Raw genomic sequence first — 19,928 nt, forward strand, 5'->3', positions numbered from 1 at the left:
GGGGCCTCCTGCTGCTGCTGCGCTGCCGGAGCACGATTTCTGTTCTCATCCTGAAGCAAAGTTCTTAACCTGAAGCACTATTTCTGGGTTAGCGGAGTCTGTAACCCGAGGTACCACTGTATAAGAGAACAAGGCAGGTGTTCGTGGTGAGTTCCTGCACCACTTTTTCTAGAAAAACAGTGCCACCATATTTGAAATTCTGCACACACCTCTGGCTGCCCCACCTCAGAAAGGATATTGTAGAGTTCAGAAAAGTGCCCTCAAAATGATCAAGGGGATGAAGGGACCCCCCCTATGGAGAAAGCTTGCCGTATTTGGGACTTTTTAGTTTGGAGAAAAGAAGAGTAAGTGGCGACACGATAGTAGTTTATAGAACGATGCATGTCAGGGAGAAAGTGGAGAGAGAAAATATTAAAAGCCACTCCGCATGAAAGTTGTTCCCCCTCTCTCATAACACCAGCTCATAGGAGCAAAACTCGTAGGGGGGCCCAATAAAATATTTGAGGGGGCTGCCCCCCCCCCAGTTTATGGGCACTGCCATTCAAATGGTATGCATGCACTGTGTCATGTGATTGATTATGAGGGGTGGGGCTTACCTGCCCCCCCAATATTTTATTTAAGTTGTCACCCCTTGGGGGCCCAACTCCTATCTCTTGCGGGGGCCCAATTAGTGCCATTGCCTTCCGTTAAGAGTTTGGGTATAATCCTTGTCGCCTCCCTTCCCATGGAGGTGCAGGTTGCAGCCACAGCAAAGGTGGCATTTTTCCATCTCCGCCGTATTAAGCAGTTGGTCCCTTACCTTTCTCGCCCCGACCTGGCCACAGTGATCCATGCGAAGGTCACCTCCAGGCTTGATTATTGTAACTCGCTTTACGCGGGGCTGCCCTTGAAGCTGACCCAGAAACTCCAGCGGGTGCAGAATGCCACAGTGAGGCTCCTTACAGGAGCCTTGCCACGGGATTACATTCATCCAGTGCTTTACCAACTGCCCTGGCTTCCGGTGGAGTACAGGGTCAGGTTTAAGGTGCTGGTTTTGACCTTTAAAGCCCTATGCAGCCTAGGACCCACATACCTACGGGACCGCCTCTCCTGTTATGTCCCGTGGAGGACCTTAAGGTCCGCAAATGACAACACTTTGGAGGTCCCAGGTCGCAAGGTGGTTAGACTGGTCTCCACTAGGACCAGGGCCTTTTCAGTACTGGCCCCGACTTGGTGGAACGCTCTGCCACAAGAGATGAGGGCCCTGTGGGACTTGACATCTTTCCGCAGGGCCTGCAGGACAGAGCTGTTCCACCTGGCCTTTGGTTTGGACTCAATCTGACCCTTATGTTTCCCTCCCCTTATGGTCTTGATCTATGGGCTACTTTTAAAATGAGGCTGCATTTTAAATTGCATTTTAAATGCAATTTATTTTAAATTGGGTCCCCCCCCCATCATGTTTTTACTGTGATTTTATTGGTGTTAGCCACCCTGAGCCCAACTCTGGCCGGGGAGGGCGGGGTATAAATGAAATTTATTTATTTATTTATATTTTATTTGTTTATTCATGGACATCAAATGAAGCTGAATATTGGAAGGTTCAGGACAGATAAAAGAGGCAGAGGAAGCACAGAGATAGACTATAGAACTCCCTCCCACAAGAGGCAGGGACATTAAAAGAGGGTTAGACAAAGTCATGGAGGAGAGGGCTGTCGATGGCGACTAGCCAGGATTCCTAGGCTCTGTCATCCACAGTTGGAGGCAGCCCTGCTTCTGAACACCAGTTACTGGAAACCACAGGAGGGGAGAAGGTGGTCTTGCGTTCGAATCCTGCTTGCTGTTTCCCCAGGGTCAGACCCTGTGAGAACAGGATGCTGAGCTAGATGGGCCACTGGCCTGATCCAGCGTGGGCTCCTCTCCTTTTCCGATGACCTCCCCTTTGCTTTTGCCCCCAGATGCCAAAGGGACCATCCGGGAGATCGTCCTTCCCAAAGGTCTGGACCTGGACCGGCCAAAGAGGACCAGGACTTCTTTCACTGCTGAGCAGCTCTACCGGTTGGAGCTGGAGTTTCAGCGCTGCCAGTACGTGGTGGGCAGAGAGAGGACGGAACTCGCCCGGCAGCTCAACCTCTCCGAGACGCAGGTGAGGGATGGGTGCCTTTGCCGAAGAAGGAGTCGCTCTTTTCCGCCCCACACTGATTCTTCCCCTGCTCCTTTTCATTCTCTCTTCCTCCTTCATTCTCATTTTCTCTCTCTCTCTCTCTCTCTGAAATATACTCAGAGTCCTGGGGTGATTTCAAGCTCTTTATTGCAGCTTGTGAAACAGTGATTGAATTGACCCCCAAACCTCAGGCTTTTATAATAATAATAATAATTTATTATTTATACCCCACGCATCTGGCTGAGTTTCCCCAGCCACTCTGGGCGGCTCCCAAACGAGTGTTAAAAACAATACAGCATAAAATATTAAAAACTTCCCTGAACAGAGCTGCCTTCAGATGTCTTTTAAAGATAGCATAGCTGCTTATTTCCTTCACATCTGAAGGGAGGGCGTTCCACGGGGTGGGTGCCACTACCAAGAAGACCCTCTGCAAGGTTCCCTGTAACCTCTCTTCTCTCAATGAGGGAACCGCCAGAAGGCCCTCGGTGCTGGACCTCAGTGTCCGGGCAGAACGATGAGGTTGGAGAAGCTCCTTCAAATATACAAGACCGAGGCCGTTTAGGGCTTTAAAGGTCAGCACCAACACTTTGAATTGTGCTCAGAAAACGTACTGGGAGCCAATGCAGATCTCTCAGGACCAGTGTTATGTGGTCCCGGCGGCCACTCCCAGTTACCAGTCTAGCTGCTGCATTCTGGATTAACTGCAGTTTCCGGGTCACCTTCAACGGTCGCCCCACGTAGAGCGCATTGCAGTAGTCCAAGCGGGAGATAACTAGAGCATGCACCACTCTGGGGAGACAGTTCGCGGGCAGGAAGGGTCTCATCCTGCATATCAGATGGAGCTGGCAGACAGCCGCCCTGGACACAGAATTAACTTGTGCCTCCATGGACAGCTGTGAGTCCAAAATGACTCCCAGGCTGTGCACCTGGTCCTTCAGGAGCACAGTAACCCCATTCCCTGAATGGACCAGGGAATCCCCCACACCCACCCACCCCCTGTTCCCCAAAAACAGTACTTCTGTCTTGTCAGGATTCAACCTCAATCTGTTCGCCACCATCCATCCTCCAACCGCCTCCAGGCACTCACACAGGACCTTCACCGCCTTCACTGGTTCTGATTTGAAAGAGAGATAGAGCCTCTCTAATATACATTATTTACACAATGAGTCCCGTCTGATTGGCTGATTCTGCTTTCCTCCTAAAGCCTGATTGGTCTTTTCCTGCAGGCCAATCAGTTGTTGCATTCTAGGATCCTGCTTGCCTATTGTTCCAGGATCCAAGCTTAGTACATAACACTCTCTCTCTCTCTCTCTCTCTCTCTCTCTCTCTCTCTCTCTCTCTCAGCTTTCATGACACAATGGGACTCTTTTGGCTTATTTTGAGCTTTAGCAAGCAACAGATGTCGCTTTGACTGCATCAGTACCCACAAGACACTCAGCATGAGTCACCCCAGGCAGGAAACTGGAGTCATGTGGCTGTGTGGTGTAATGATTAGAGAGTGCTGGACCAGGACTTGGGAGAGACCAGGGGGAGGGGAATTCTGTTCGGTCACAGAGATGCTGTATAAAAGCATCTTTTTGAGTGTCCCACGCCCCTAGCACTGGAAGCATGTCCTGAGCGCTGAGTCCTGTGGTGCCCAGAAGCAAATGAGCTTCTGGATCTTGCGAAATACTCGGAATCATAGAATTGTAGAGTTGGAAGGGAGCACCAAGGGTCATCTAGTCCAGCCCCCTGGAATGCAGGGATCACAGCTAAGCAATCCCTGATTTATGGCCACCCAACCTCTGTTTCCAAATTAAGGAGAGTCCATTACTTTCCGAGGGAGTCCATTCCACTGTCAAACAAGCCCCCCGCCCCCTAATGTTCAGACAGAATCTCTTTTCTTGTCATTTGAATCCATAATAATAATAATAATAATAATAATAATAATAATAATTTATTATTTATACCCCGCCCATCTGGCTGAGTTTCACCAGCCACTCTGGGCAGCTCCCAATCGAATGTTAAAAACAATACAGCATTAAATATTAAAAACTTCCCTAAAGAGGGCTGGCTTCAGATGTTTTTTAAAAATAAGATATCTGCTTATTTCCTTGACATCTGGTGGGAGGGCGTTCCACAGGGCGGGCGCCACCACCGGGAAGGCCCTCTGTCTGGTTCCCTGTAACCTCACTTCTTGCAATGAGGGAACCACCAGAAGGCCCTCAGAACTGGACCCATAGCTGTCAACTTTCAGATTTGAAAATAAGGGATCAGCAGCCTCACTTGTCCCAGAGACAGTCTACAGGATATCTAATAATCCGGGATAGCAGCGGGAAGCAGCGGGAAACGGCATTGGAATAAGGGAATTTCCCGCAAAAAAGGGGAAGCTATGGCTGGACCTCAGTATCCGGGCTGAACGATGGGGGTGGAGACGTTCCTTCAGGTATAAAGGACCAAGGCCGTTTAGGACTTTAAAGGTCAGCATCAACACTTTGAATTGTGCTCGGAAACGTATCCATTGGTTCAGGTCGACGCCTTGGGAGCAGCAGAAAACAAGCTTGCTCCATTTCCCGTGTGAGAGCCCTTCAGATATTTGAAGGTGGTTCTCATCACCCCAGTCTTCTCTTCCCCCAGGCTAAACATCCTCAATGCCCTTAAACGTAAGGCTTGCTCTCCATCCCCTTTACCACTTTGAGGAAGAAGCAAAAGGCCACATCTCACTGTGGCACCAAACACATTTGCAAGATGTTTTGCTGTCTGAGGACAGTCGAACACTTAGAGCAGGGGTAGGCAACCTAAGGCCCGGGGGCCGGATGTGGCGCAATTGCCTTCTCAATCCGGCCCGTGGACAGTCCGGGAATCAGCATGTTTTTACATGAGTAGAATGTGTCCTTTTATTTAAAATGCACCTCTGTGTTATTTGTGGGGCATAGGAATTTGCTTATTCCCCCCCCCCAAAAAAAAAAATATAGCCCAGTCCACCGCATGTTCTGAGGGACGATGGACCGGCCCACAGCTGAAAAAGTTTGCTGACCCCTGACTTAGAGCCACCCATTCTACATAGCGTCGTGAATCCTACCGTACTTCAGTACAAGCAATGGGGCACTGGGCTGCACCCTAGGGAGACCAGCAGGGTAGAGGACAAGGTACAGCTACCTTCTCCAACAAAAGGGTTTGGTCAGAGAGCTCAGGAGGAAGAGCCACCCAGCCTATGGTGCCTGAGGCAGTTGGGTCACTCTGCCTAATGGTAGGAACTGCCCTCTGCATTTTTGCATGTAGTAAGTCCTCAGCTGCATCCCTGGCAGAACCAGGGATTTATTTTTGTTGCTTGCTTATTCACACGCCAGTTTTTCCTCCAAGGAGCTCAAGGCGGCACACGTGGTTCTCTCCCTCCCAGTATGTTTCCACCCCATCGTTCAGCCCGGACACTGAGGTCCAGCGCCGAGGGCCTTCTGGTGGTGGCACCCGCCCTGCAAAAAGCCATGGCAGAGGGCCTTCTTGGTGGTGGCACCCGCCCTGTGGAACGCCCTCCCACCAGATGTCAAAGAGAATAACAACTACCAGACTTTTAGAAGACATCTGAAGGGAAGTTTTTAATGTATGACATTTTAATGTATTTTTAATCTTTGTTCGAAGCCGCCCAGAGTGGCTGGGGAAACCCAACCAGATGGGCAGGGTACAAATAAATTATTATTATTATTATTATTATTATTATTATTATTATTATTATTATCCCTCCTTATTTAACCCCCACAACAACCCTGCCAGGTAGGTTAGGCTGAGAGGCGTGACAGGCCAAAGGTCACCCTGTGAGCTTCATAGCCAAGAGGAGATTCGAACTCTGGTCTCCCAGGTGCTAGTCCATAACTCTATCCACTATACCATGCTGACTCTTCAAAGGATGATGGAGGAGGTGGCCCTGGAGAGATGCTTCCAGGCAGAATGTGACTCTAGTCAGCTGAGCAGCCCCAAGCTGGCAGAAGTCACGTTCTTATGATGTCGGAGCAGCTTATTTTATTTATAGCTGCACAACCAAGTCTGCTCTGTTAAAAATTAATTGCAATAATAGCAATTAACAATTCATTACCATGAGCAACAGAGATGATGGAACGACACTTTGCATCTTTCACACACCCCGTGGCTTCCTACATGGCAAAACTCCCGCAATGTGGAAAGGGCTTTCATGCAGGAATTGCTCTGAAATCTGCACTCAGACCGTCGCCCTGAACAAGCAGGAACTTTGCTGCTTCGTCGTGTGTGGAAAACGTGCAGCTTCTTAAAGCATCTTTATGTAGATAGAGCCGAATAGCAGGCAGGTACAGATCTACTTGCAGATTTCATGTGACTCGATCGGCGTCTGCATAGGAAAGTATGAAGAAGAGTTTGGATTTGATATCCCGCTTTATCACTACCCTAAGGAGTCTCAAAGCGGCTAACATTCTCCTTTTCCCTTCCTCCCCCACAACAAACACTCTGTGAGGTGAGTGAGGCTGAGAGACTTCAAAGAAGTGTGACTAGCCCAAGGTCACCAGCAGCTGCATGTGGAGGAGCGGGGAAGCGAATCCGATTCACCAGATTACGAGTCCACCTCTCTTAACCACTACACCACACTGGCAAGTTTTAGACGTTCTGATCATAAGAATATAAGCCAAGCCTTGTTGGAACATGGGACAAGAACGGCTTATGGTCCGGTAACTGGCTGAGGATCAGGAGGAAGAGAATTTGGGCATCTCCAGATTACAGGACCTCTCCTCCCCTTTTTTTTTTGCTGCGGGAGTGGGGGAATATATTCTGCAATATGTCATGGATGCAATAATAAAAATGCAGTAGTGGTGGATTAATACTGACTCATCCACACTTCATTCCACTTTATTAGTTGCTTTGTGATGCTCCCCCAAGATTATTGCGCTATTGCCTCCTGGAAGGGGCTCTTTTGCACTGTAGCGCAACAAAAAAAGCTGGAACATTTGTGGTGGTAGAAAAGGTTATGGGTTTTCAGCAGCAAGTTAAGAGAAATGCGCTGATTGGAAACAAAGCAGTACGACGACCACTCTGAAATGTTTGCAGTCGCAAACGGTATTGAAAATGATATTGCGTATAACCACCCTTGGGTTACAGGACCTCCAGGTTTGACTCTCTGGGTGGGTGAGAATGTATTTAATTGAAGAGGAGGAGCTGGCTGCAAATTATAGGATAGGCATTCTGGGGTCTGCCCTCCTTTGCTTCCCTCTCCCAATTAACCTCCATCTCCAGAGGTCTCCTCCCATAATATCGCCAGGCTTCAGGTTAGGGCCCTGAAATCTCAGGGTCTGGGCTGCTCCAGACCTGGCAAGCCTAAACCACCCTGATATCATCATGAGCACAAATAATCATGAATGCATGATAAATGGGCACCCAGAGGGACCGTAGGAATAAATGGACAGTACTCACAGCTCTGCTGGATCAGGCTAAAGGCCCACACAGTCCAGCATCATGGACCAGGCCAGATACCTATGGGAAACCCATGAGGAGCACCTGAGTGCAACTGTGGTGTAAGAAGTGGGGTCCCTCAAGGGGCCTGAACTGGAACTGGTAGTTGTTAACTTGCTCATGAATGACCCCAGAGTCAGGGGTTAGCTGTGAGGTGGCCAGGCTTGCTGATGACCCCCAAATTGTTCAAGGTGGTAAGAAGACAAAAGGGACTGCAAGGGGCTCCGAAAGGATCTCTCCCAAGTGGGTGAAAGGGCATTAAAAGGGCAAAAGTGGTTCAATTGGGAAGAAAGTGTTCCCATCAGGACAAACACCCCTAACATCTCAAATAGGCACTGATTGGGTCTGAGCTGGCAGTGACTGACCAGGAAAGGAACCTTGGGGTCTGGGTGGACAGCTCAGTGAAAACCTCGACCCAGTGTATTACAGCTGTGGAAAAGGTGAATTCCAAAATACTGGAGCGTTAGAAAAAGTTCAGAAAAGGACAAGCGAGGTTGTTGTTGTGACGGTGGCACTACGGGCCCGACGGACCAAGAGGAAGACTGACAGGCCGGCCCCTCCCTTCCTTCCCCCGTACCGGCGCCATGAAGTGGATGTTCAAGGAGGACCACACACTGGAGCACCGCTGCATGGAGTCCGCCAAGATCCGGGCCAAGTACCCTGACCGCGTCCTGGTGATTGTTGAAAAGGTCTCTGGCTCTCAGATTGTGGACACTGACAAGCGGAAGTACCTGGTTCCATCTGCCATAACTGTGGCTCAGTTTAGGTGGATCATCCGGAAGAGGATTCAACTGCCGTCTGAGAAGGCAATATTCCTTTTTGTAGACAAGACTGTCCGCAATCCAGCCTGACAGTGGGGCAGCTTTACGAGAAGGAGAAGGACGGTGGCCGATAGTGGAGAAAACACCTTTGGCATCTGATTGCATCTCCTTCCCTCTTGGGTCTTGTAAATAGCCTCTTGTTTGTGATCATGACCCCCGGGGCACATCCTGCATCTGTCACTGGGTTGATTTAATATATGGATAGATTTTGTTAGCCTGGTAATTTGTTGTTTAGTCATGTCCGCCTCTTCCTGACCGCCTGGACCAGAGCACGCCAGGGCCTCCTGTCTTCCACTGCCTCCCGCAGTTTGGTCAAACTCATGTTAGTAGCTTCGAGAACACTGTCCCACCATCTCGTCCTCCATCGTCCCCTTCTCCTTGTGCCCTCCATCTTTCCCAACATCAGGGTCTTTTCCAGGGAGTCTTCTCTTCTCATGAGGTGGCCAAAGGATTGAAGCCTCAGCTTCAGGATCTGTCCTTCCAGCGAGCACTCAGGGCTGATTTCCTTCAGAATGGATCGGTTTGATCTTCTTGCAGTCCATGGGACTCTCAAGAGTCTCCTCCAGCACCATAATTCAAAAGCATCAATTCTTCGGCAATCAGCCTTCTTTATCGTCCAGCTTTCACTTCCATACATCACTACATGGAAAACCATAGCTTTAACTATACACACCTTTGTCAGCAAGGTGATGTCTCTGCTTTTTAAGATGCTGTCTAGGTTTGTCATTGCTTTTATCCCAAGTAGCAGGGGTCTTTTAATTTTGTGACTGCTGTCACCATCTGCAGTGATCATGGAGCCCAAGAAAGTAAAATCTCTCACTGCCTCCATTTCTTCTCCTTCTATTTGCCAGGAGGTGATGAGATCAGTGGCCATGATCTTCGTTTTTTTGATGTTGAGCTTCAGACCATATTTTGCGCTCTCCTCTTTCACCCTCATTAAAAGGTTCTTTACTTCCTCCTTACTTTCTGCCATCAAGGCTGTGTCATTATTTAACTACTGAAGCAAGGTAGTTGAGGGATTAAAGTGAGGGGGGAGGGGGATTTTGAAATGAAGCTTTACTAATTATTACAGTTTCATAGTAAGGGCGCTTCGGGATTGTTCCAAACAGTCTCAAGATGCTAATATGTTGATTTTGGCTAGTGTCTTCCCCTTGATGAATTTTGTTAGAGGAAACTGATTAAAATTCCTCTCACAAAAGAAAAAGAAAAGGACAAGCAAAATGACCAAGGAGTGACTCTCCTATGGACAGATAAGCCTACCCCAACCTTTGACCTGGAAGCCCAGTTTCCCAGAACCTCCCTCTGTCTGTCTGTATCTCTGTGGTGGGGAACTGCAGAGAGGGCTAGCTGTCCTTGAACTCGGATCCCAGCCCAAGGTGCAACGCCTGCGCCCCCTCCCCACCGGATCCGGGGCTCGAGCAAACACTTCCTTTGAACGCCTCTGCTCACACAAACCGGCCTTTTCACATGCCGATCAAAGCAGGCTTGGGAGCCTCGCAATTACGGCCGCTGCTGTTTGGGGTTGCAGTTCCAGCTTTTGTTTCTCCCGAAGCCAGGAGAAAATGCACTAGGGCTGCCTCTCCCTCTGTGTGTGTGTGTGTGTGTGTGTGTGTGTGTGTTATTTGTGCGATGGGGGTCATTTCAGAGTGCCCCCAGCTCAATCTCCTCCCCCCTCCCACGATGGCTGATGTGGTTTTATTCCTCCACCCAGGCCCAGTTAATTGAGGAGAAGGGGAAAGTAGGGTGAAAGGGGGGAGATTCAGAGCTGGGCTGCTGATGGAAATAATTATACGCCCAGCCTTTCTCTCCAGTTCCCCCGGATGCCTAATTAAGTCTTCTCACTCTGACAAGACCCTTTCTAAAAAATAAAATAAATGTCTCCGGATCCTGCTTTTGTCATTGCGACGACAACAAAAAAGGAGAAACGCTAGACTGGAGCTGGCAGCCTCTGCCTCGGTCTGCCTTAAGACAATGAGCTGCAGGTGGTTTCCCGCCTCCCCCAGGTGATGCCCAGAACACCAAATGTGTTTTCCTTTCTTCCGGCGAGAGGCGATGGGCGGCGTGAGGCCACCAAATGTGTTGAGAGAGAGCCAAGGAGGCAGGAACAGAAGCCGTCGCCAGCAGTGTAGAAGCCAAACCGCCCAGTTCATGCTGGGAAGAACAGGAGAGCCCGCTGGATCAGGCCATTGGGGGCGCATCAAGTCCAGCATCCTGTTCTCACAGTGGCCCACCACCAAACACTTGTGGGGAACCCGCCAGAGCGTTCTCTCCTCCTGTGGTCTCCTGCAACAGCCAAGGGCAGGCAAGAATGTCTGAATTCCCAGGCTTGATTCTCAAGAGTCGCCAGGTTGGTGGCCTGGAGTCAGAAATAAAGGCCCGCTGATTAGCTGCCAGGTGAAATGGTGTGATTCCTTGCATGTGAAGTCTACTCGAGGGGGAGAGGTTCTCCACAGATGAGTCAGATGCCCTTTAATGCAGGAAATTAAGTTTGAAAGTTGCTGTTGAGTTCAAGTCATGTTTGCAGGCTTCCGGTAGGGATCTGGTTGGCCGCTGTGAGAATAATAATAATAATAATAATAATAATAATAATTTATTATTTATACCCCGCCCATCTGGCTGGGTTTCCCCAGCCACTCTGGGCGGCTTCCAACAAAACACTAAAATACAATAACAATAACCTATTAAACATTAAAAGCTTTCCTAAACAGGGCTGCCTTTAGATGACTTCTAAAAGTTTGGTAGTTATTTTTCTCTTTGACATCTGGTGGGAGGGCGTTGAACAGGGTGGGCGCCACTACCGAGAAGGCCCTCTGCCTGGTTCCCTGTAACTTGGCTTCTTGCAGGGAGGGAACTGCCAGAAGGCCCTCGGAACTGGACCTCAGGGTCCAGGCAGAACGATGGAGGTGGAGACGCTCCTTCAGGTATACTGGACCAAGCCTTTAAAGGCCAGCACCAACACTTTGAATTGTGCTTGGAAATGTACTGGGAGCCAATGTAGGTCTTTCAAGACCAGTGTTATATGGTCTTGGCGGCCGCTCCCAGAGAACAGGATGCTGCTCCAGATGGGCAATTGGCCTGATCCAGCAGGCCTCTTCATATGGGCTTCAGTTCATCCTGACTGCACCACTCACCAACCTCCCCACCATTCCTCTGTCCCATGTAGCTAACCCCCTAGGCAGCAGTTCTCAACCTGTGGGTCCCCAGATGTTGTTGGACTACAACTCCCATCATCCCTGAGCTTTGGCCTTGCTAGCTAGGGATGATGGGAGTTGTAGTCCAACAACATCTGGGGACCCAGGTTGAGAACCTCTGCAAGTTTCCCCTTCTCACCCACACAACTGCTAAGCCGACTTTTCCTCTCCCTATCCCCTTTCTACATGCAAATCCGGGATTGTGATGTGGCGTTACAAACCCACCAATAGGGGCTGCGCTCTCACTTCATGCAAATCTAGGGTTGCGACGCAGCACTGCAAATCCTCCCATGGGGGCGGCGTGATGACCGCCTTACGTTTTTATGTATATAGGAAGAAACGTACCGGTCTCATCAAGGAATCTCATTGAGGAAGGGCCATCATTTAGTGTGAAATTCAGAAGCTCCCAGGTTCAGTCATGGGAATGGAAAAAGCTGCCTTGTACTCATTCAGACCATTGGTCCATCAGGATCGTCCACAGTGATTGGCAGCAGCTCTTCAGGTTTTCTCCTAGCCCTACCTGGGTTTGAACCCAGGAGATCCTTCCTTCAGGGCAGAGCTCTGATGCTGAGCCGTGGCTCTTCCCATCTTCAGTTGGGGCTGGGAACGTCCCCTGCCTGAAACCTTAGAGGGCCTGTGCATAGAGGAAAGTGTTTTCTCCCTCTTTAATAACATCTGAACCCACAGACACCCTATGAAGCTGAATGTTGGAAGAGTGGTACTGATGAAAGGAAGTCTGTTTGGTGTTCAGCATCATGCCCTGATTTCCTCCTGCTCTTTCAGGCCAGTTGGCACTTGACAGGAATCTCTACTTAGCCATTCTTCTGCTGTCCGAGTGGCGGGCTTCCCCTCGGGGTGTGTTTGTGTGGCCCAGTCCATTTGAAACACAAGTTGTGTCTTTAGAGCATCTTCCTTGGCTCCTGCCTCTCTCCTCTTCCACCATCACTCGCCCTTTCTGGAGTCTCTTACAATCCTCTTTAGACCTCGTTGACTCACTCCGATTAGTGTCGCCCAAGCCCTATTTATAGCATCGCAAATCCCACAAGCAACGGTGATTTTGCCACGGACTCGTCGGGCTGCTGGCTGCTCTGTATCCAGCAAGGCCTGGTACATGGAACGCAAACCCCCAGTTTCATGGAGATTTACTTAATCGTTGAACTATTTTCTTTTTTCTTTTTTCCATTATTTATAAATTTTATTGGTAATTTTATTTACAACATAACATAACCCCCCCAGTACAGAAATCCACCCTCAATAAACGTGAACATAACATACAATGAGCACAACATACAACAATACAAACAACCAAATAAAAGACTTCCTTTATCCTGTACCTGGCCTCCTTATTTACTTCTTATAAGCTGTTTCCTTTATGAGTAATTATTAAGATTTTTCTAATTATAACTTAAATATCCACAAAGTCTCCTGCAGACAGGAGGGGCAAGGATCCTAACTGCTAAAAACTGGGGAAAAGAAACTGTGCTAAAAACTGGGAAAAAGACAAACTGATAGAGTATATTGAACTGGCTAGATTAACAGAGGCAATTAGAGATCACACTAGACAAGAGTTTCAAAAAGCATGGGGAAAATGCAGAGAATACTTCACAAAACAGTGCCCTAAAATACATACCTGGACTTGTTTCAATTAATCGTTGAACTTTATACGCTGCTTGATTGCAAAAACAACCGCCGCCACCACTTCAAAGCGGTTTGCAAAAAGGATAAAACAATAAAATTATAAATAGGAAAAAATGGAAGCATAAATTAAGACATCTGAAAAGTTAAAATAACAATAGACTAAGGCGGCCGTGGAGGTGGTGCATGGCGGTGGCAAGGAGTGGAAGCCAGGCACCCATGGGTCCCCACAGCAAACATTTCGTGGGGGCCTGGGTCTCCAGGGCCCCCTGGAGATGGCACCAGTGGCTCCATCTTCCCTAACAGACCTCCCCCACCTATATTAAAGGTAAAGGGACCCCTGACCATTAGGTCCAGTCGCAGACGACTCTGGGCTTGCGGCGCTCATCTCGCTTTATTGGCCGAGGGAGCCGGCGTACAGGTTGCGGGTCATGTGGCCAGCATGACTAAGCTGCTTCTGGCGAACCAGAGCAGCGCACGGAAACGCCGTTTACCTTCCCGCCAGAGTGGTACCTATTTATCTAGTTGCACTTTGACGTGCTTTCGAACTGCTAGGTGGGCAGGAGCAGGGACCGAGCAACGGGAGCTCACCCCGTCGCGGGGATTTGAACCGCCGACCTTCTGATTGGCAAGCTCTAGGCTCTGTGGTTTAACCACAGCAGCGGCAGCAGGAGACCCCATTAGCTAAAGTGGTGCTTCAGGTTAAGAACAGTTTCAGGTTACGAACGGACCTCCGGAACGAATTAAGTACTTAACCTGAGGTACCACTGTATTGGTTAATTTTTCTAGTAGGGATAGTGTTGACCGGATTCAACATGACTCTCTCTCTCTCTCTCTCTCTCTCTCTCCCTTCCCAGGTCAAGGTCTGGTTCCAGAACCGCCGCACCAAGCAGAAGAAGGACCAGAGCAGGGACTCAGAGAAGCACGCCACTTCCACCTCGGAGTCCTTTGCCACCTGCAACATCCTGAGACTCCTGGAGCAGGGGAGGCTCCTGTCGGTTCCCGGGGGGCCCCCCAGCCTGCTCTCCCCTGCCCCCAACCCCGTCGGCAACCCCTCCGGAAACGGGTCCTCGATGGGCGCGTCAGGGAACACTTCGCCAGGCCTGGGTGGCGGGGGCAGCCCTCCGGGGACGGGGGCCTTCAGCTTGCAGGTCCCCTCGCTGGCCGTCCCCTCGGCGTCCCCTCGGCTGCCGGCGGCCCCTCTTTGCTTTGGCGGCCCTTTGCTGGGGACCCTCCACGAGCTCCCCAGCGGATACGCACTGGGCACCTCCGCCTTTGAGCCTTACACGCGGCTGGAGAGGAAAGACAGTGGTGCGCTAGCCAGCAAGAAGCCGAGCCCTTAAAGAAGAGAGATGATTAACGATAATTCATTCATTAATTAATAATAACGACGACGAAGAGAAGTGTCAAAAGGACGCCCCCCACGCCGCCGTCCCCCTGACCGCCCGTCCTCCCACCCCACCTCACACTGAGTCCCACACACCCAACCCCACCAGGGGCTTCTCTTTCGCAAGGGTGTGTGTGTGTGCGTGGGTTCGAAGACTGTTTACCAAATGTCAACCATGTGATGTGTGCCTCTGCGTGTGTGCCTGGGTGTGTGTGCGTGCGTGTGTGTGCTCCTTTCACGGAAATTAAACGACATCGACAGACAAAGCTGGCTTGGTATGGTGACTCCTTTGGCAAGGGCAATTGGACGTACACGGGGTTCGTAGGGTTCTAGAGCTGGGCGGCGGTGGGGAGAGGGGTACCCGAGGGTCATCAAGTCCAACCCCCTGCAAAATGGGGAGGGGGAGAGGGAAGAGGCAACTTTACCCAAAATGAGGAAGTTGGTAAAAAGGAAGTTGAGAGGCAAAGCTATTGGGGTCAAATCACTCCAAACGGCTGTTGTTGTTGTTTAGTCATTTAGTCGTGTCCGCCTCTTGGTGACCCCCTGGACCAGAGCACGCCAGGCACTCCTGTCTTCCACTGCCTCCTGCAGTTTCGTCAAACTCACGTTCATAGCTTTGAGAACACTGTCCCACCATCTCGTCCTCCGTCGTCCCCTTCTCCTTGTGCCCTCCATCTTTCCCAACATCAGGGTCTTTTCCAGGGAGTCTTCTCTTCTCATGAGGTGGCCACAGTCTTGGAGCCTCAGCTTCAGGATCTGTCCTTCCAGTGAGCACTCAGGGCTGATTTCCTTCAGAATGGATAGCCTTCCAAAAGGCTAGGGAGCTGTTTAAGAACACAACATTAGAAATTCAAATTGAGTGTACATTGCAGATCAGGAAAGGGACCATTGAGGACACTGGTATGCTTGATGAAGAGGGTCAAAAAACCATTAGAGGCAAGAAGGCTTCCTTCAAAAAAACTGAAGTCTTCTTCTGCAAAAAGGAACACAAAACTCTGGCAAAAAGTGTAAGCAGGCAATGGCGGATGCATCCAAAGACTTTGAGGAATTGCTGAAAGCATTAAAACCAACAACTAAAAGTTCCTTCAATATATTAGCAGCAGGAAACAGTCTCAGTTGGCAGAAGGGGCCCTTGGATGGGAAGGGTGTCAAAGTGGCCAAATTCTGCTTGCTGGTTTCCCATGGGGGCATCTGCTTGAGAACAGGAGGCTGGACTGGATAGGCCCCTTGGCCTGATTCTGCATACTTCTTCTCATGTTTTTAAGGCAGCAATCACAGCAAAATGGCAGGGTGTGCAGGCCGTCCTCATGAGGTTTCCCCTCGGCCCATATGGACCCAGGTTAGGGCATTTGTGATTCTCTCAGGATCAGTCTGCACAAGCGCTAGAAACCCTAATCCAGCCCCACCCCAAACCTTTTGCTCTCTGGATGTTTTGGACTACAATTCCCAAGCCCAAAACTCCTTGAGAATGACAGGTTGGGAAAGGCCCTCTCTCCCGTTCCCCAAGAAGCAAATGGCTTCTCTTGGCCTGCTGCCAACAGACCAAGGGGCCTCGGTTCACGGGCAGAGCACCTGCTTGGAATGCAGAAGGCTGAAGGTCAAATCCCCTGTGTTTTCAGTTCGAAGGACCAGACAGAGTGTAATGGGGGAAACCTCCGGTTGAAAACATGGAGAGCTGCTGCCAGCCAAGGCCGGCAGTACTGAACTCAATATATAATGGAGGACCGTGCATTGGAGATCCCGCATTGCAGGGGGTTGGACTAGATGACCCTCAGGGTCCCTTCCAGCTCTACCATTCGATAGTTCTATGTTGCCTAACCTGGTGCAAGCAGCTTCCCATAGGGACCTAGCTCATTGGTAGAGCACGTGCCCTGCCTGCAGAAGGTCCCGGGTTCAGTACCTGGAACTTCCAGATAGTGCTGGGAGATATTCTTGCCTGAAATTCTGGAGAGCTGCTGCCAGCCAGTGTAAGACAACACTGAGCGAGATGCACCAATGGCCTGACTCAAGACACCTTCCTGTGTTCCTATACAGCACGATTGCATCATGCCCTGGGGTTCCATTCTGGAGATGGCACATATATCCAAAAACACCACCCGAGTTTCCTGCTCTGGCTCCCCTCTGGTCACCCTGCCTTCCACCCTATCAGTCCTAACAGGTGTCAGGAGTGAGCCAGCACTAAATCACACTGAGCAAGTTGGAGTTAACTATTATCAAAAACACACTGTGTACAGACTTGGCTGAGTGTCGGGCCAATGAACACAGCAGCTTATCCCCAGCTGGTCTTGCTCCATGGATCAGTTGCTGAGACAAAAGGTCCCAGCTTTCCCACTGTTATCTAAGTCCCCTCCTCTCCAGGGTTTTCCCCAGGCAATCGGAGACTATGCCTGCCCGCAGCTAACTTCTCCTCCGCCCTTTTCATGCCTCTCCTGGTCCTGGGAGACCAGCAGGGATGGGAGCTGGTCTCAGCAGGAGAGGGAGACACCTGTGACTCTTCCTCATCCAGACTTCTCTCTGCCTCCTGGCCTCCCTCCTCTCCTGCTTCAGCTTCTGCCTCTGAGTCTGTACTTCTCTCTGCAACAGACTCTACCCGCTCACTAAACCCTGTTACCCCTTCAGCTTCCGACACCTGTTTCAAGACTGTGTTGTGTGGAAAGGGGCCTTTAACCCTTTGCTCTTGCTGCCATCCTGATTTGAATCTGCTCCCCTCCCCTTACCAGATACTTGCAATGGGAGGAAAGGGGCCAAAAAATGTTTAATGCCCTGCCCCTGCCAGGTTATGCAGGTTTTCAAACATATCTATATGTCGCTTTTGCATAGCAGAACCATACTCAAAGTGGCACACAGAGAATCAAATATAGCAACAATTCAAGATAGTGCATTAACAGTTACAAAACAGAACAGAAAAGCACGCTAATGTCAACAAGGCAAACAAGTATCTCATGTTAAGAAGAATTAGACAAATTATTGGAGGAGAGGGCTGTCGATGGCTGTGGGAATGTTTAGGGATGCAGGAGAGGATATATTGTTTGATTATATCCTTTCCAGCTTGTGTTAACAAGTTCTACAATTTAGCAGAGTAACATTCCCCTTTTTAAACTTGCACAGCGGAAGCGTTTGCTTAGGCTCGCTAAAGCCTCTAAAATAAGTTACCAGGTAACTTTACCTTTAGTCCCTCATAAAAGAAATAGACACGACACAGTCTTCTATAAAAGTATAAAAAGAGTTTACTCACTCATTCTGTTCACAGATGGATCCCAGAAGGCAGACTTAAGTTACAAAAGTAATATACATGGAATCTATCCCACAAGGCAGCCTTTCTCAACCTGTGGGTCCCCAGATGTTGTTGAGCTACAACTCCCATCACCCCAAGCTAGCAAGGTCAGAGCTCAGGGATGATGGCAGTTGTAGTCCAACAACATCTGGGGAGCCACAGGTTGAGAACTGCTGAGAGATAGTCTCTTTGTCCTCTGCCAAGAGAGCATCTTAGGCTAAGCAGATCTTGCTTCTTCGATGAATGTAGTCAGAGAGAGCGAGATAGCGGCCAGTCCTATGCTTTTGTTACCTGCACAGGTGAGGCCACGCCCACCTCTGGTCACATGTACAGGAAATCTGTCCCAGCCTAGGAGGAAATAGGAAGTTCCAACTGGCTGGTCCAGACATCCCCTTTTTATGTCCACTCTAGGGATGTTGTACTTGACTGCTCTGTGTTTCACATCCCACAATGGCTCCTAGCCAAGATGTCTGTGTCCTGCCCTCTGCAGTCAGTAGCAGCATTGCTCCTGAACTCCTGTTGCTGGAAAGCTCAGGATAGGAGAGTTGCTCTTGTGCTTTTCTGCTTATGGGTTTCCCATGGAAGCATCTCCAGAACAGGATGCAATGTTAAATGAGCTGTTGGCCTGATCCAGCAGGCTTTTCTTATGTTCTTATGAAACAATGCCTAGCCCTAACAATAAAGTATGACACATACAAACAGCAGCAAAACCAATACCCCACACAGCAGGGTGTGGGGCAAGGCAAGTGGGGAAACTTGCCCTTGGTGGTTCCAGCAGACTCTCCCCAGTAGCAAACTCGCATCCTGGGGCAAACTCTGTAACAACTTCCATGCCTACTTGGGCCCTAATCCTGGCATCAATTGCTGGATACCACTATCAGGCTCTGCCTTGCCTCTCCATTCGTGCTGCAATCTCTGCCCATCACGACATATCCATTTTCCAAATCCTTGCCCATGACAAGCAAGCTGCAGTTTCATTATACATTCATCCAATCTTTTATTTATACTAGGATCGCTGCCTTGCCTGTCTAAGAAAAGTCGATGCGAGGAAGCTTACTGTGACTTAAAATAAAAAGGAGGAGAAAAACAATTCGAAATACAACAAAACATCAGGAACCAGCAGGGAAGTAACACGGCAAAAGGTGTAGAGCACACACACAGAGGCACATGCAGAACCTTCCTGGGTGATGCCCAGGGGCTGATGGGAGTTGTAGTTCAGCAATGGCTGGAGGGCACCAGGTTGGCACAGGCTGAGCTCATCAGTCTTTACTTAGCTGGTACCTATTTGGGGGCAAGGTGAGATAACCTATTTGAGTCAGTTTGAAATCAATATCCTGCTCCACATCCCAGGATAGACAATCTGAAGGGGAAGAATGGAGCGCAATGTCCCAACCTCAGTTATTTACCTATTTTTATATATTGCATTCCCAGCCCACCTTTCTCTGCAAGGAGCTCAAGATGGCACACACGGTTCTTATCCCTCCACTCCTCCCATTTTATCCTCACAACAGCCCTGTGAGTAGGCTGGGCCGAGCGACTGTGGCTGGCCAAAAGTCACCTAGTGAGTTTCAAGGCCAAGTGGGAATTTGAACCCTGGTCTCTTCCAGGCCCTAGTCCAACACTCAGCAGGGCTGCTGCCAACTAACCAGCCAGATGGACGCTTGGTCTGGCTCAGTACACAGCGGTTTTATTTGAGGGATTTCACTATATGAGAAGTTCAAGAGAGCCCATGAACATTAAACCTGTTTCCTTCCATGCTCTCTCTTGTACCTCTCCATCCATCTCACCCATAAAGGTCTACTACATCATCATCATCATCATTTTGCAATCTTGCAAAGCGTGTATACAAATACTTTGCTAAGAAATGCAGACTCCCATCCTCAGACTCCCATCACCTACTTCTCTCTGGGTAACTCAGGACCATTCATTCATTCATGTAACAATATAGAATTCAAAAAGGGACGCGGGTGGCGCTGTGGGTAAAACCTCAGCGCATAGGGCTTGCCGATCGCATGGTCGGCGGTTCGAA

General features: G+C 49.6%; 1 protein-coding gene and 1 pseudogene across 2 annotated transcripts in view; both read left to right on the plus strand.

The window, feature by feature from the left end:
* Positions 1-14,891, plus strand: part of VAX2 (ventral anterior homeobox 2) — a 60,999-nt gene extending 46,108 nt beyond the window's left edge. Inside the window, exons 2-3 of the mRNA XM_081021086.1 lie at positions 1,935-2,122; positions 14,096-14,891. Of these exons, the coding sequence (XP_080877212.1) occupies positions 1,935-2,122; positions 14,096-14,581 (674 nt within the window). The 3' untranslated portion in view covers positions 14,582-14,891. The remainder of the gene's footprint in view (positions 1-1,934; positions 2,123-14,095) is intronic.
* LOC308485429 (gamma-aminobutyric acid receptor-associated protein-like 2 pseudogene) lies at positions 8,090-8,616 on the plus strand (annotated as a pseudogene). The gene has a single exon. The product of its transcript is annotated as a gamma-aminobutyric acid receptor-associated protein-like 2 pseudogene (transcript).
* Positions 14,892-19,928: the final 5,037 nt, after the last annotated feature.

The sequence above is a fragment of the Podarcis pityusensis genome (genome assembly GCF_964106645.2).
Source record: "Podarcis pityusensis genome assembly, chromosome: 9".
Taxonomy (NCBI): Eukaryota; Metazoa; Chordata; class Lepidosauria; order Squamata; family Lacertidae; genus Podarcis; species Podarcis pityusensis.